Source organism: Sycon ciliatum, unplaced genomic scaffold, assembly GCF_964019385.1.
Source record: "Sycon ciliatum unplaced genomic scaffold, ocSycCili1.1 SCAFFOLD_2519, whole genome shotgun sequence".
Classification (NCBI taxonomy): Eukaryota; Metazoa; Porifera; class Calcarea; order Leucosolenida; family Sycettidae; genus Sycon; species Sycon ciliatum.
The window spans coordinates 1-10,642 of record NW_027044744.1 but is presented as its reverse complement, the minus strand read 5'-3'; the positions used below and the strand labels follow the sequence as shown (position 1 = coordinate 10,642).

General features: G+C 48.5%; 1 protein-coding gene across 1 annotated transcript; it reads right to left on the bottom strand.

Moving 5' to 3' along the window:
• Positions 1-479: 479 nt before the first annotated feature.
• Positions 480-7,750, bottom strand: LOC135830566 (receptor-interacting serine/threonine-protein kinase 3-like; the record flags this gene model as incomplete). Its single annotated transcript, XM_065342806.1, is given in 4 exon segments — positions 480-765; positions 3,163-3,276; positions 4,063-4,311; positions 6,691-7,750. Coding segments are annotated over 4 exon segments (1,597 nt in total), but the record flags the coding sequence as incomplete, so codon positions are not given.
• Positions 7,751-10,642: the final 2,892 nt, after the last annotated feature.

The window sequence follows — 10,642 nt, the reverse complement described above, 5'->3', positions numbered from 1 at the left end:
GACCTGACCAGATGAAATATCATATACAACACACTTAGCAGAAGTAGTGAAGGGGCAAATAACCATGCAATGGTCAGAAAGTGCGCATGCTGCACTAAACTTCAGCTCAAAACCATCAGGTGGACTGGTGGACACCCACCTACCATCATGGTGTTTGAGAAAACAACCAGAGTGACCACCAACTAAGTACAGTGAATCAGGGAATGGGACAAGTGATGCGCTGCTGCATGGTAGTGGCAATGCAGGTAATACTAGGCTAGTATTGGATGATGAAGAAAACCTCCACTGCTTGCTAGCTAGAGAATAGATACTAACATGATTGTGACGTGTTCCATCAATATCATGGCCACCATATAGAGAAATAGCATCAGCACATAAATGTAGAGTACACCAGGTATGGTTACTGTGCGACGGGACGTCTGTAAGTTTGCTCCACTGACCACCACCACCACCATCACCACCACTGCGGCAGCCATCACCGTTATCTGGTGTGTTGCAGTACTGCAGAATAGAGCGCACCCATGTGTTGGTGCTCTTGGTGTATGTGTTACAGTGCATGTACAGCATACCACCATGGGATGCCAGTGATGGGCCAGCCAGCTTACTGTATTCACTTGGTAGGTCAATACTGTGCCATGTCTGCAAGTCTGAAGTCTCCAGGATCTTGGTGACGTACCCATCATCATGCCACACAGCAACCAGTTTGTCACTGTAGGTGGCAAGCATGGCATGTTTACCATGCTGCTGTCCTTCTGACTTTTTCCACTGCGTGATCAAAGAAAACCACATACCGGATAGCACACAGGCACAAAACAAACATCAACAGACACACACACACACACACGCTCACACACACACACACACACACACACACACACACACACAACAAACACATGCACACACGCAAAAACACACACACACGCACACATACATATGTACACATACAAACCCCAGATAATAAGATACATGAACAGAAATGACTACAAATCTACTGTAATGTACATAAAAGGTGTTCATTGCAGAAGATAGGCAGGGAGGCACAGTCCGTTGGTATTAGACCATGATGTAGAAATGAGAGGTACCCGGTTCAAGTCCTGATTGGAAGCGGAAGGATTTTTCCAGCTGTACTGCGACCCGTAGTGAATTGGGTCACCGGTAGTCTTTGGCAGGTAGTGCCTTTCTGACTATTTTACAGAGGTTGGTGCTAGAGGCCGAGTTTCCAACATTCGTAGGAACTCCACAACCATCAAGGATCACGGTGCAGATGCATCCCCTGAAGGGTCGAGAGGAGAGCACATCACACCCACCATTATAGTGGTCAAAGATGTAGAATCTCATTCCCTGCATCCATGCTTCTCTCGGGGCCAGGCCAGGAGTTCCCAATTAACCATGGTTCTCAGCACGGCTGGAAAAATCCTTTTGTTTCCAAACATGAGTTGCAGCTATTACAGTAAAACCTGGTGTAAGTGACCTCTGGGTTAGCGACCACCTGCTCTTAACCACCGTTTTTACATGCACTGACAGTTCTACACAGACTCTACGGGACCTGCTTTTAAAGACAACCTGGTTCTAAAGACCACCTGGTTTTAAAGACCGCTTTTACATGGATGCAGCTACTGGGGTCGTTCTCGGCACTTGTGCCAGTGGTTATGAGACTTATCCACTCACCCCCACCGTTAGCCGCTGCATCTGCCGCTAGGGTTTACCGGGTGTTAGCGGCCATCGTGAGTTCCCTTCGGGAACGGACACGATAATTTACTCTTTTTTTTTAAAACTTTTGCTTGCAGGGTAGATGTGCAGGGTAGATGTGCAGGGTAGATGTGCAGGGTAGATGTGCAGGGTAGATGTGCAGGGTAGATGTGCAGGGTAGATGTGCAGGGTAGATGTGCAGGGTAGATGTGCAGGGTGGATGTGCAGGGTAGATGTGCAGGGTGGATGTGCAGGGTAGATGTGCAGGGTAGATGTGCAGGGTAGATGTGCAGGGTAGATGTGCAGGGTAGATGTGCAGGGTAGATGTGCAGGGTAGATGTGCAGGGTAGATGTGCAGGGTAGATGTGCAGGGTAGATGTGCAGGGTAGATGTGCAGGGTAGATGTGCAGGGTAGATGTGCAGGGTAGATGTGCAGGGTAGATGTGCAGGGTAGATGTGCAGGGTAGATGTGCAGGGTAGATGTGCAGGGTAGATGTGCAGGGTAGATGTGCAGGGTAGATGTGCAGGGTAGATGTGCAGGGTAGATGTGCAGGGTAGATGTGCAGGGTAGATGTGCAGGGTAGATGTGCAGGGTAGATGTGCAGGGTAGATGTGCAGGGTAGATGTGCAGGGTAGATGTGCAGGGTAGATGTGCAGGGTAGATGTGCAGGGTAGATGTGCAGGGTAGATGTGCAGGGTAGATGTGCAGGGTAGATGTGCAGGGTAGATGTGCAGGGTAGATGTGGTCACTTAAACCAGGTTTTACTATGCTTGTTTCTTCTGTTTCTCACCCATGCTCCTACACCATTCCATTGTTAGCCATAATTAGATACAAAATCCATCGCATGTTCTATGATTTTTGGGGCTAGTTATTGGGGATTACACCTATGGCTGAGTCGGGTAGCATTTTCTTCGGGTATCGGGTTCGGGTAGTTTTCCATGGGTAGCACGGGTACCCAATCGGGTAATGTTTCCATGGTAACACCACAATGCACTCCTTCCCTTACACACTGAGTGCGTTCGATTATGCCCGCGAACCGTCATGAATCGCCCCTGGCTATTCACATCACCCAATGTGAATAGGTTGAATGGATTCCGAATCGATTCCAGAGCTCATGACATGAAATCGAACGGCGAGATTCCATTCAAGAATCGAGTCGCGGGCATAATCGAAAGCACTCATTGGGTAGAAATACGGAGTATTGCCACGATTACATGAATTTGTACACGTTCACTGCATAATATTATGATGTCATCTGCGACTTTGGGTTTTCGGGTACTATCCTGTACCCGTCTACCCGAGGTCTTCACGGGTAGCACCGGTACCCGACTACCCGTGCACACCACTAATTATACCCGGGAAATGTATACATACTATCCAGACTTGTTCCGAAGTGCTTCCAAGTATCTGGTATTGACACCTGTCTAAAATTGCTACCCCTAAGTCTGAACAATAGACTCATCCAACCGTACCTTTCTGCGCTTCTTGATGTTTGCAATCTGTGTTGGGGTTGGCATAGCAGGTAAGACATGATATCCTCTACCAACGGATGAAACAGCTGTGCTTGCAGCTCCTGTGGCCTGTGCCTAAAAGCAGCAGAGAGGCACCATCAAGAGAGAAGGAATCACATAGAAATGAGTTATGAAGCAACTATCCACGACTGTAACACGAAGATACGAAGTCGGAAAGTGCGATAACAGGGCACACAACAGATAGGCTGCTGAGACATTTCACGACCTGGGACCTGGCTCTAACACATGTCCAGTACGCACACCAACAGCCTCAACACACAGAGCGAACGACGCCAAAGTGAAGAAAGAGCGAAAAAAGAGTGCCTCAAATTGTACTTAGACCGCATTGTCATGTTATTAACTGGTCTCGTTAGCGTCCTGTAATGGTCGGCATTCTTTGCTGCCGTGGGTCTTAGCTTGTGTACATTTTCTCTGCGCTCACCTTCCCCTCATTGGTCCTACCATAACCTTGAACCTTCCAAGGTGGAAGGCTGTTGGTTTGCGCACTGGAGGTGTTCTAGGTCTCAGGTCGTTGAATGTCTCAGTAGCCATTGGAATTCTGTACCAAATAACTGTGAGCATGATATGCTAGTAGCAACTTCGGCGATAATTAAGGAGTTAGGATTATGAATGCAGTTTTGTGCTGCCTAGTGCGCTGAGTCTGCACTGTTTGTCTCATGAATCTTGCACTTGCTCCTCAGCATGCGTGTTCTGTGTGATATCAAACATGTATACATGTGATCCATGCAGTTCACCAATACAAGTACTGCGCTTATAACTTTAAACGAGTGTCGGGCTGAACATTTTCATTCAGGATGAACAGTCAATCTGATAAAGATTTCTCGGATAAGAGATTCATACTTGATGTGTGGAGGCAGACATCACTGAAAGGTGGCGGGAGATCGAGGAAACTTGGCCGCTCAATGTTGTCAGTTGTTGTTTTGTCATGGTCTGGTTGTTGGTAATGGCCGTCGTAAACTGCGTATACTGCTGCTCTAGCTCATCACTCCGTGTGGCGAGCGCAGTGATGGATGTAGCTTGCTGTGTTAGCTGCTCAGAGATAGAGTCCAGTCGCCGTACAACAGCTGATGGTACGTTGGAAAGATGAGGCTGTAATGATCACACACAGTGTAGCAAAAACAGCCACAGCACACACACCATACCAACACAACCACAGCACACACACCATACCAACACAGTCACACCACACACACCATACCAACACAACCACACCACACACAACGCACCAGCACAACATGACACCACACAGAGAAAACCAACACGGTTGTCCACATCGGGAAAGTATGAGGTCACGCTAACGCACAGAGGTGGACACCAATGTCAGAGCTGCCACACTTGGAGGGAGAAAAATCTGACGGGGGTCCGGGGGTATCCCCCGGGTGGGGGTATCCCCCGGGTGGGGGGGGGGGGTGCAGGGGGCAGTGGCTCCGCGATGAAATTTTTTAGGAAAATGGCTTGCTGTTGGGGCCCCAGAACACATTTTTAACTGTCCAGCACACGCACTACAACCATGTCAATTATGCAGCAACCGTAGTCTTGTAGCCACGTTCTACAGTAACACTTGCTGCTTTATTCTATTCCAGGCAGATACATCATACACCATACACCAATATTGAAAAAGAAGTCTAAGAAATTGTAGCAACTACAGCTATACCATTAAATATTGGCATAATATTGTGCGTGTAGAAAAAACGGAGGTGGTTGCCACTGCCACTACGTGTACAAATGACCGGCCAACTGGACTAAAAAGCGCTCAAAATAAAATAATCGGTTGTCCCTCTTTGGGAACAAAATCGGTCAGTTTGTCCGGCAGGCGATGAAATATCGGAGCAAGTTGCAGTCCTGATAGCGTTACTTGTAGCTCCTTGGTCCTTTTCCTTTCTATGTGAAGAAGAGGTAGGTGCGACTTCGGCGATAGTAAGGGAAAAGTGTGTCTCATATTGTTAAGTTTCCTTTTAAAACAATAAGTTTCCTGGTTTCCTACCCCCCCCCCCCTCCTCTCTTTCCTACCCTTAGAGTTCTTGCTCTCCTGCTCCCCTCTCCGCCCTTCCACTCCCCATTTTGTTTCCTTTGGTGCACATGTGCAGCTGTGATGCCGAGACCCTTGGTCGGCTGAGCTTCACAGGTCCCACCCACTCCGTCCTGCTGGATATGTACCATTGTGTCGAGTTCTTTTCCTCATTTTAGTTCATCATGCAGTGAGTGTTCAATAGTAAAAAAATAAAAAATAAAATAATGCGATATTTCGGCCATTTTCGACTCCCCCCGGGGTATACAAATTTCAAGGTTCCCTTCAGAAAATTTTTCAAGGGCTTTGCACAATCGATCCACACCACTAAGGGAACCTACCGTATTATCTCTGATACAAGCACAGTCTCCAATAATAGAACACCTTGGGGCGGCATTCAAAAAATAAAGTGCTCAGTCTCCATTATAAGCACACTGTGTAAATTCATTATCTGTACCGGTGAAAAAACCCTGGAATGTGTGTGTCTGACATGAATTTGGCCATGGCAACATGCCTCTGAAATGAGGTTGAAATAATAATGGAACAGTCTCCAATAAAGGAACGTCTCCATTAATAGCACGGGGCGGAGGTACTGTAAATATACAAAATTTCGGCACTTCACGATTTTTGACATTTCGGCGGCGATTTATTTTCGGCGTGGGGTAGAGGGCATTGCGACAGATGCTGTGAAAAATTTCATCGGAGTTTTAATTTAGACGTTTTGGGTCGGTGCCGAATATAGCCGAAATTAAATAGCTGCCGAAAATTTGTATATTTACAGTACATTGAAAAAATAAAGGACCGTGCTTATATTAGAGATAATACGGTACCTGCAAATTTTTGAGCGATATCGGAGAGATCCACTTGCACACACAGGGGCGTCAGATGGAGTTTAACATTGGTGCGGCCAAAGTGCGAGAGGGGGTCCCCCCGGGAAATTTTTGAAAATTGGGCCTAAAAAGCCATATTTTAACGCTACAGAATATGCATGCTGATGATACACTGCATTGTCGATGTAAAACATGGTACCTGTACCAGAGTCGACAAGCCACCAACAAGGTTGAAATGTAAAAAAATAAATAAAAAAATCGAAAATTATTGGTGCGGCTTTGGCCGCACCTGCCGCACCGGTTCCAACGCCCCTGACACACACACTTTGGTATTCTCAGACATGCTCTCTTTAACTATCTAGTAAGTACTACGCTCGGCCTTCGCGGCATTCAGTTATTCTCAGCATACTGGGTGCATGTTTCCGTAAAGCACTCCGTTACGAAGACAAACAAATTTGGGTCGATCAAATAATTGATTAATTTTGTTGAACGGCGCATTACCGATAAGCACGGAAAATGTGTTGGGTTTGAAAATAATAATCAATCCCTCCTTTACTACAAACTTATCAATCAAATCACCTAAAACTATCTACATGGACAAAAACCAACACCATGTTACTTGAAACTCACCGAAGACAACTCTTTGGCGAGACGTGCCACCTCCTTCACTTGCGTGTGCATCTCTGCAGCCGTCGGGCGATCAATGGCGCGGTTAGCGAGACAACGCTGAATTGACGCTTTGAGTGGATGTCCATTCCGCACTTGTTGTAAGGCCGAACGACGACGTTCCACTTCAGCAATCTCTTGTTCCTCGCTCGTTCCATCAGGGCGCTGAACCAGCCGTGAGCGAGGTGCGCCGAGCAGATCTCGTGAGGGATTAGCGCCGACTAAAACGCTCAGGGACAGCACACCAAAGGAAAATATGTCGAGAGACCGATCATATACGGCAGGCTCTTTCAAGGCTTCCGGCGGCATGTACAGGATAGTGCCGGGGCAAGTGGTCAGGTTTTCCAGCAAAAGAGCAAAACTCCTTTGCATCGCGCGTGCCACGCCAAGATCACAGACCTTGGCGGTTTGGCCTTTGATGAGAATGTTTTTCAAGGTCAAGTCGCGATGAATAATAGGAGGGTTTCTGCTGTGTAAATAGCGGACACCGGCTATTGCGTCGGACAGGAAACCCAACAGGGTGGCATCGTCAAGCCGGCCATCGCCAACACTACAATCCTGCAGAGTCGAATCCAGGAGCTCCATTGCCAGAGCTGGCAAGCCGCGATCAGCGGTTACACCCACACCCAATATTTGGCAGAGATTCGGGTGGTGCAAACCGGAGAGGGTGGAAATTTCTTCACCAAACCGCTTTAGTTTCTCGCGTCTACCCTGGACACCTGGCTCAACGAGGAGATGATGTAAGACCTTGGCAGCTACGGGTATTCCTTGCCAATCTACTCGAAACACAGCGGCATCACCACCTTCACCAGCCTGACGGTGCTCACTGACGGCGAAAACACCGAGATAGGCTATTTGACCTCTAGCCAATCCCAGGTCTCGAAGAAGCGAGTCTTCCGACGATCGCTCCATAGCTGATCCAACTAACCAGAACTACGTCTACGCTAACCTCACTGTAGACACTCTACCATCCACAGTGCAGTGGGGTTTTGTTGAAACTGACTCAAGTTTTTTTCGCCTTGGTATGATATTCAGTTGGCTTCTCATCAACAACAATGACTGGCCACTACTGGCCCACTACCGCACTAGCGTAGGCAGCCAAACCAGGCGACACGTCGCAGATAGGCAGCTGAAGCATCGGACAAGGACGGTGCTAGCGCTGCTGCCTCGGACCACACATGTACTCCGTCCTCCAGACTACAATCGTAACGACGTGTTGACAGATATGACCTCTGATATTCATTGGTAAAAACGAGGGGATCTGGTGAAGCCCACCAAGTATGCATGGCGTGTTGTGAGCTTCTTTCTGGCGCCAATAGGTCTAGTCCGGCAGACAACTTTCCTATAGAGCACAGGCAACATGTCAAGTGAATTATCACGTGTCAATAACGCGGGCATGGAAGGAATGCGGACGCCCAATGCATGGTATTCGACGTCCTGCGATGCCGATTATTGTTGTCGCTAATCCGCGTGGATGTGCTGGACATCAGATTCAGCATACCTCCCAACCTTTGCAAACCTGAGACAGGGAGAATGACATACATTGTACCTATCTATGAAGATGTATCCAATATAGCCGTAAAGCATGCGACAAATGCACTTTTGGGTGCATATCACCGCCATTCGAAACGCAGCTTCGGCAGCCGATCGAGCAATGCTAGTTGTTGGTCTTTGGGAGAGATGTCGAACTCCTACCACGATACTGGGACGGTCCCGGCCAAATCAGGATGGTTGGTATGCATCAGCGATTGCCAATCTTTGCATTACCCAACAAGGCACTGATTCCTCGGATAACGTTTGTGCTTGTGCTCCCCAGCCGTCGTCCGCACCATTGGCAGATGTCACCTCCGTAAAGCATTGGTAGAAATTGGTGATCCCGTGATCTGGTGATAGCTCAGCAACCACACGCAGAGTCGACAGTCACTGCTACTGCAAAAGGTCGGGTCCTCTCTTTCTGCGAGCTTTTTCCTCGCTCGTTTCGGCGCGAGAGTCAACACTCACACACATACACCTACACATCAACATGCACACACATACACCTACACATCAACATGCACACACATACAAGTAGTACAATGTCATGCAGACCGCTCGTGCAGCAATGACACCACCAAGTCCTTTCCTGACGTCACTCGGAGTTTCATCAGACAGCATGACATGACCTAGACTGGTATTCACGGAGTGTCTTGAGAGAAGAGGGCAGAGGTGACTGAGGCACTTATTTCAGTAGCTCTTCATAATTATTATTATTATGCTGTCTGATGAGTAACTCTGAGAAATGGCAGAAAATGACTTGGTTGTGTCATTGCTGTCTGAGTACTAGTATTAGCGCCTCTGTTCATTGGACACGGCGCACTGTCTGTACACAGCGCGCTGAGTCTGTACACAGCTGTACACAGCGCACTGAGTCTGCACACAGCCCGAGAATCTCAGACAACTGTCCACATGTACAAGAATAAAGTAAAAGTAAGTAAATTATCGTGTCCGTTCCCGAAGGGAACTCACGACGGCCGCTAACACCCGGTAAACCCTAGCGGCAGATGCAGCGCCTAACGGTGGGGGTGAGTGGATACGTCTCACAACCACTGGCACAAGTGCCGAGAACGACCCCATTAGCTGCATCCATATACCCCTTGTGCCTGGCCACAAGTTCCCAGTTGACTGTTGGTAGCAGCACGGCTGGAAAAACCGCTCCCAGGCAGGACTTGAACCAGGTACCTCTCTTATCTCAATAATGGTCTTTGACCAACCCACTGTGCCTGTCTGGTCAAGAATACAGGTGTCTAAAATCCGCAGGCTGCGTATAGTGCTCTATGACCAGTGGACAGAGCCAGTAAGACAAACAGCAATAGCGCAACCAGGTCCTTCCTTGCCATTACTCGGAGTTCTGTGTCTGAAAATACTAATCAGATGGGGGAGATGCCCAATCATGTAATCAGACACACCCCCCCCCCCACACACACACACACACACGCACCCACTCACACACCACACTCACGCGCACACACACACACACACACACACCATTGGACCATTTGACGCCCATCTCCAAGGGCGGTGATAGCGATGCTACAGCAGAAGCCAAAGCAACTTGTGCGGGGATTGCACCCGGTTCCATAACTTGCAAAGCTGGAGACTTGACCGCCACTATTCAGCCTGGTCTACACTACACAGCTATGAAGTGGCTTTTCTTGGCCAGGGAATCCCTACTTGTTTGGTATTATTTTCTTTTTTTCCCCGCATACACATTACACCACATACTCCGGCATGCACTGGCTGTTGGTAACCACCCAGGAAAATGAATGAAAAGTCAGGAGGAGTTTGAGAAAGAGAAGAAAGACGTGTGGGATCATAATCGTCGAGGATCGAACCCGCAGCCGCTCGATTGGAAATCACTGCACACACACATACAAACACACAAACACACACACACCTTTTTTGGTGCACTGAAGTGTCGCTGAAGCCGAGACCTCAGGTCGGCGGAGATGCACCAGTTTCACCACCACAGTTGCGTCTGCAACCACCTCTACCATGCAGTATTCTGTTCTCGAGGTTCGTGGTTTCTCGTAAAACACACACACGCACACACACACACACGCGCGCGCGTGCGCACACACACAAAACAAAACAATACAATACAACATGCCCATCCGGAGATGATAGCAGGTCCCGAAATCACGTAAAGTCACGATCAGAATCGGGCGTGGCGAGTCAAGTCCCGGCTAGGGCGATAGCGCTTTCCACAAGTGCAAAAGAAGTCTACGGTGACGGGCTCGGTCGGAGGAATGGTGCTGCATTCTGATCTCCACTCTCTGCAATCCTGGGCGAGGGCGAACCAGTCCACTATCTGGCGATCCTTCGTGTCGGACACAATATTGTCCCGCCACCGCTTCTGGGGCCCATGACGTGGCCAGGT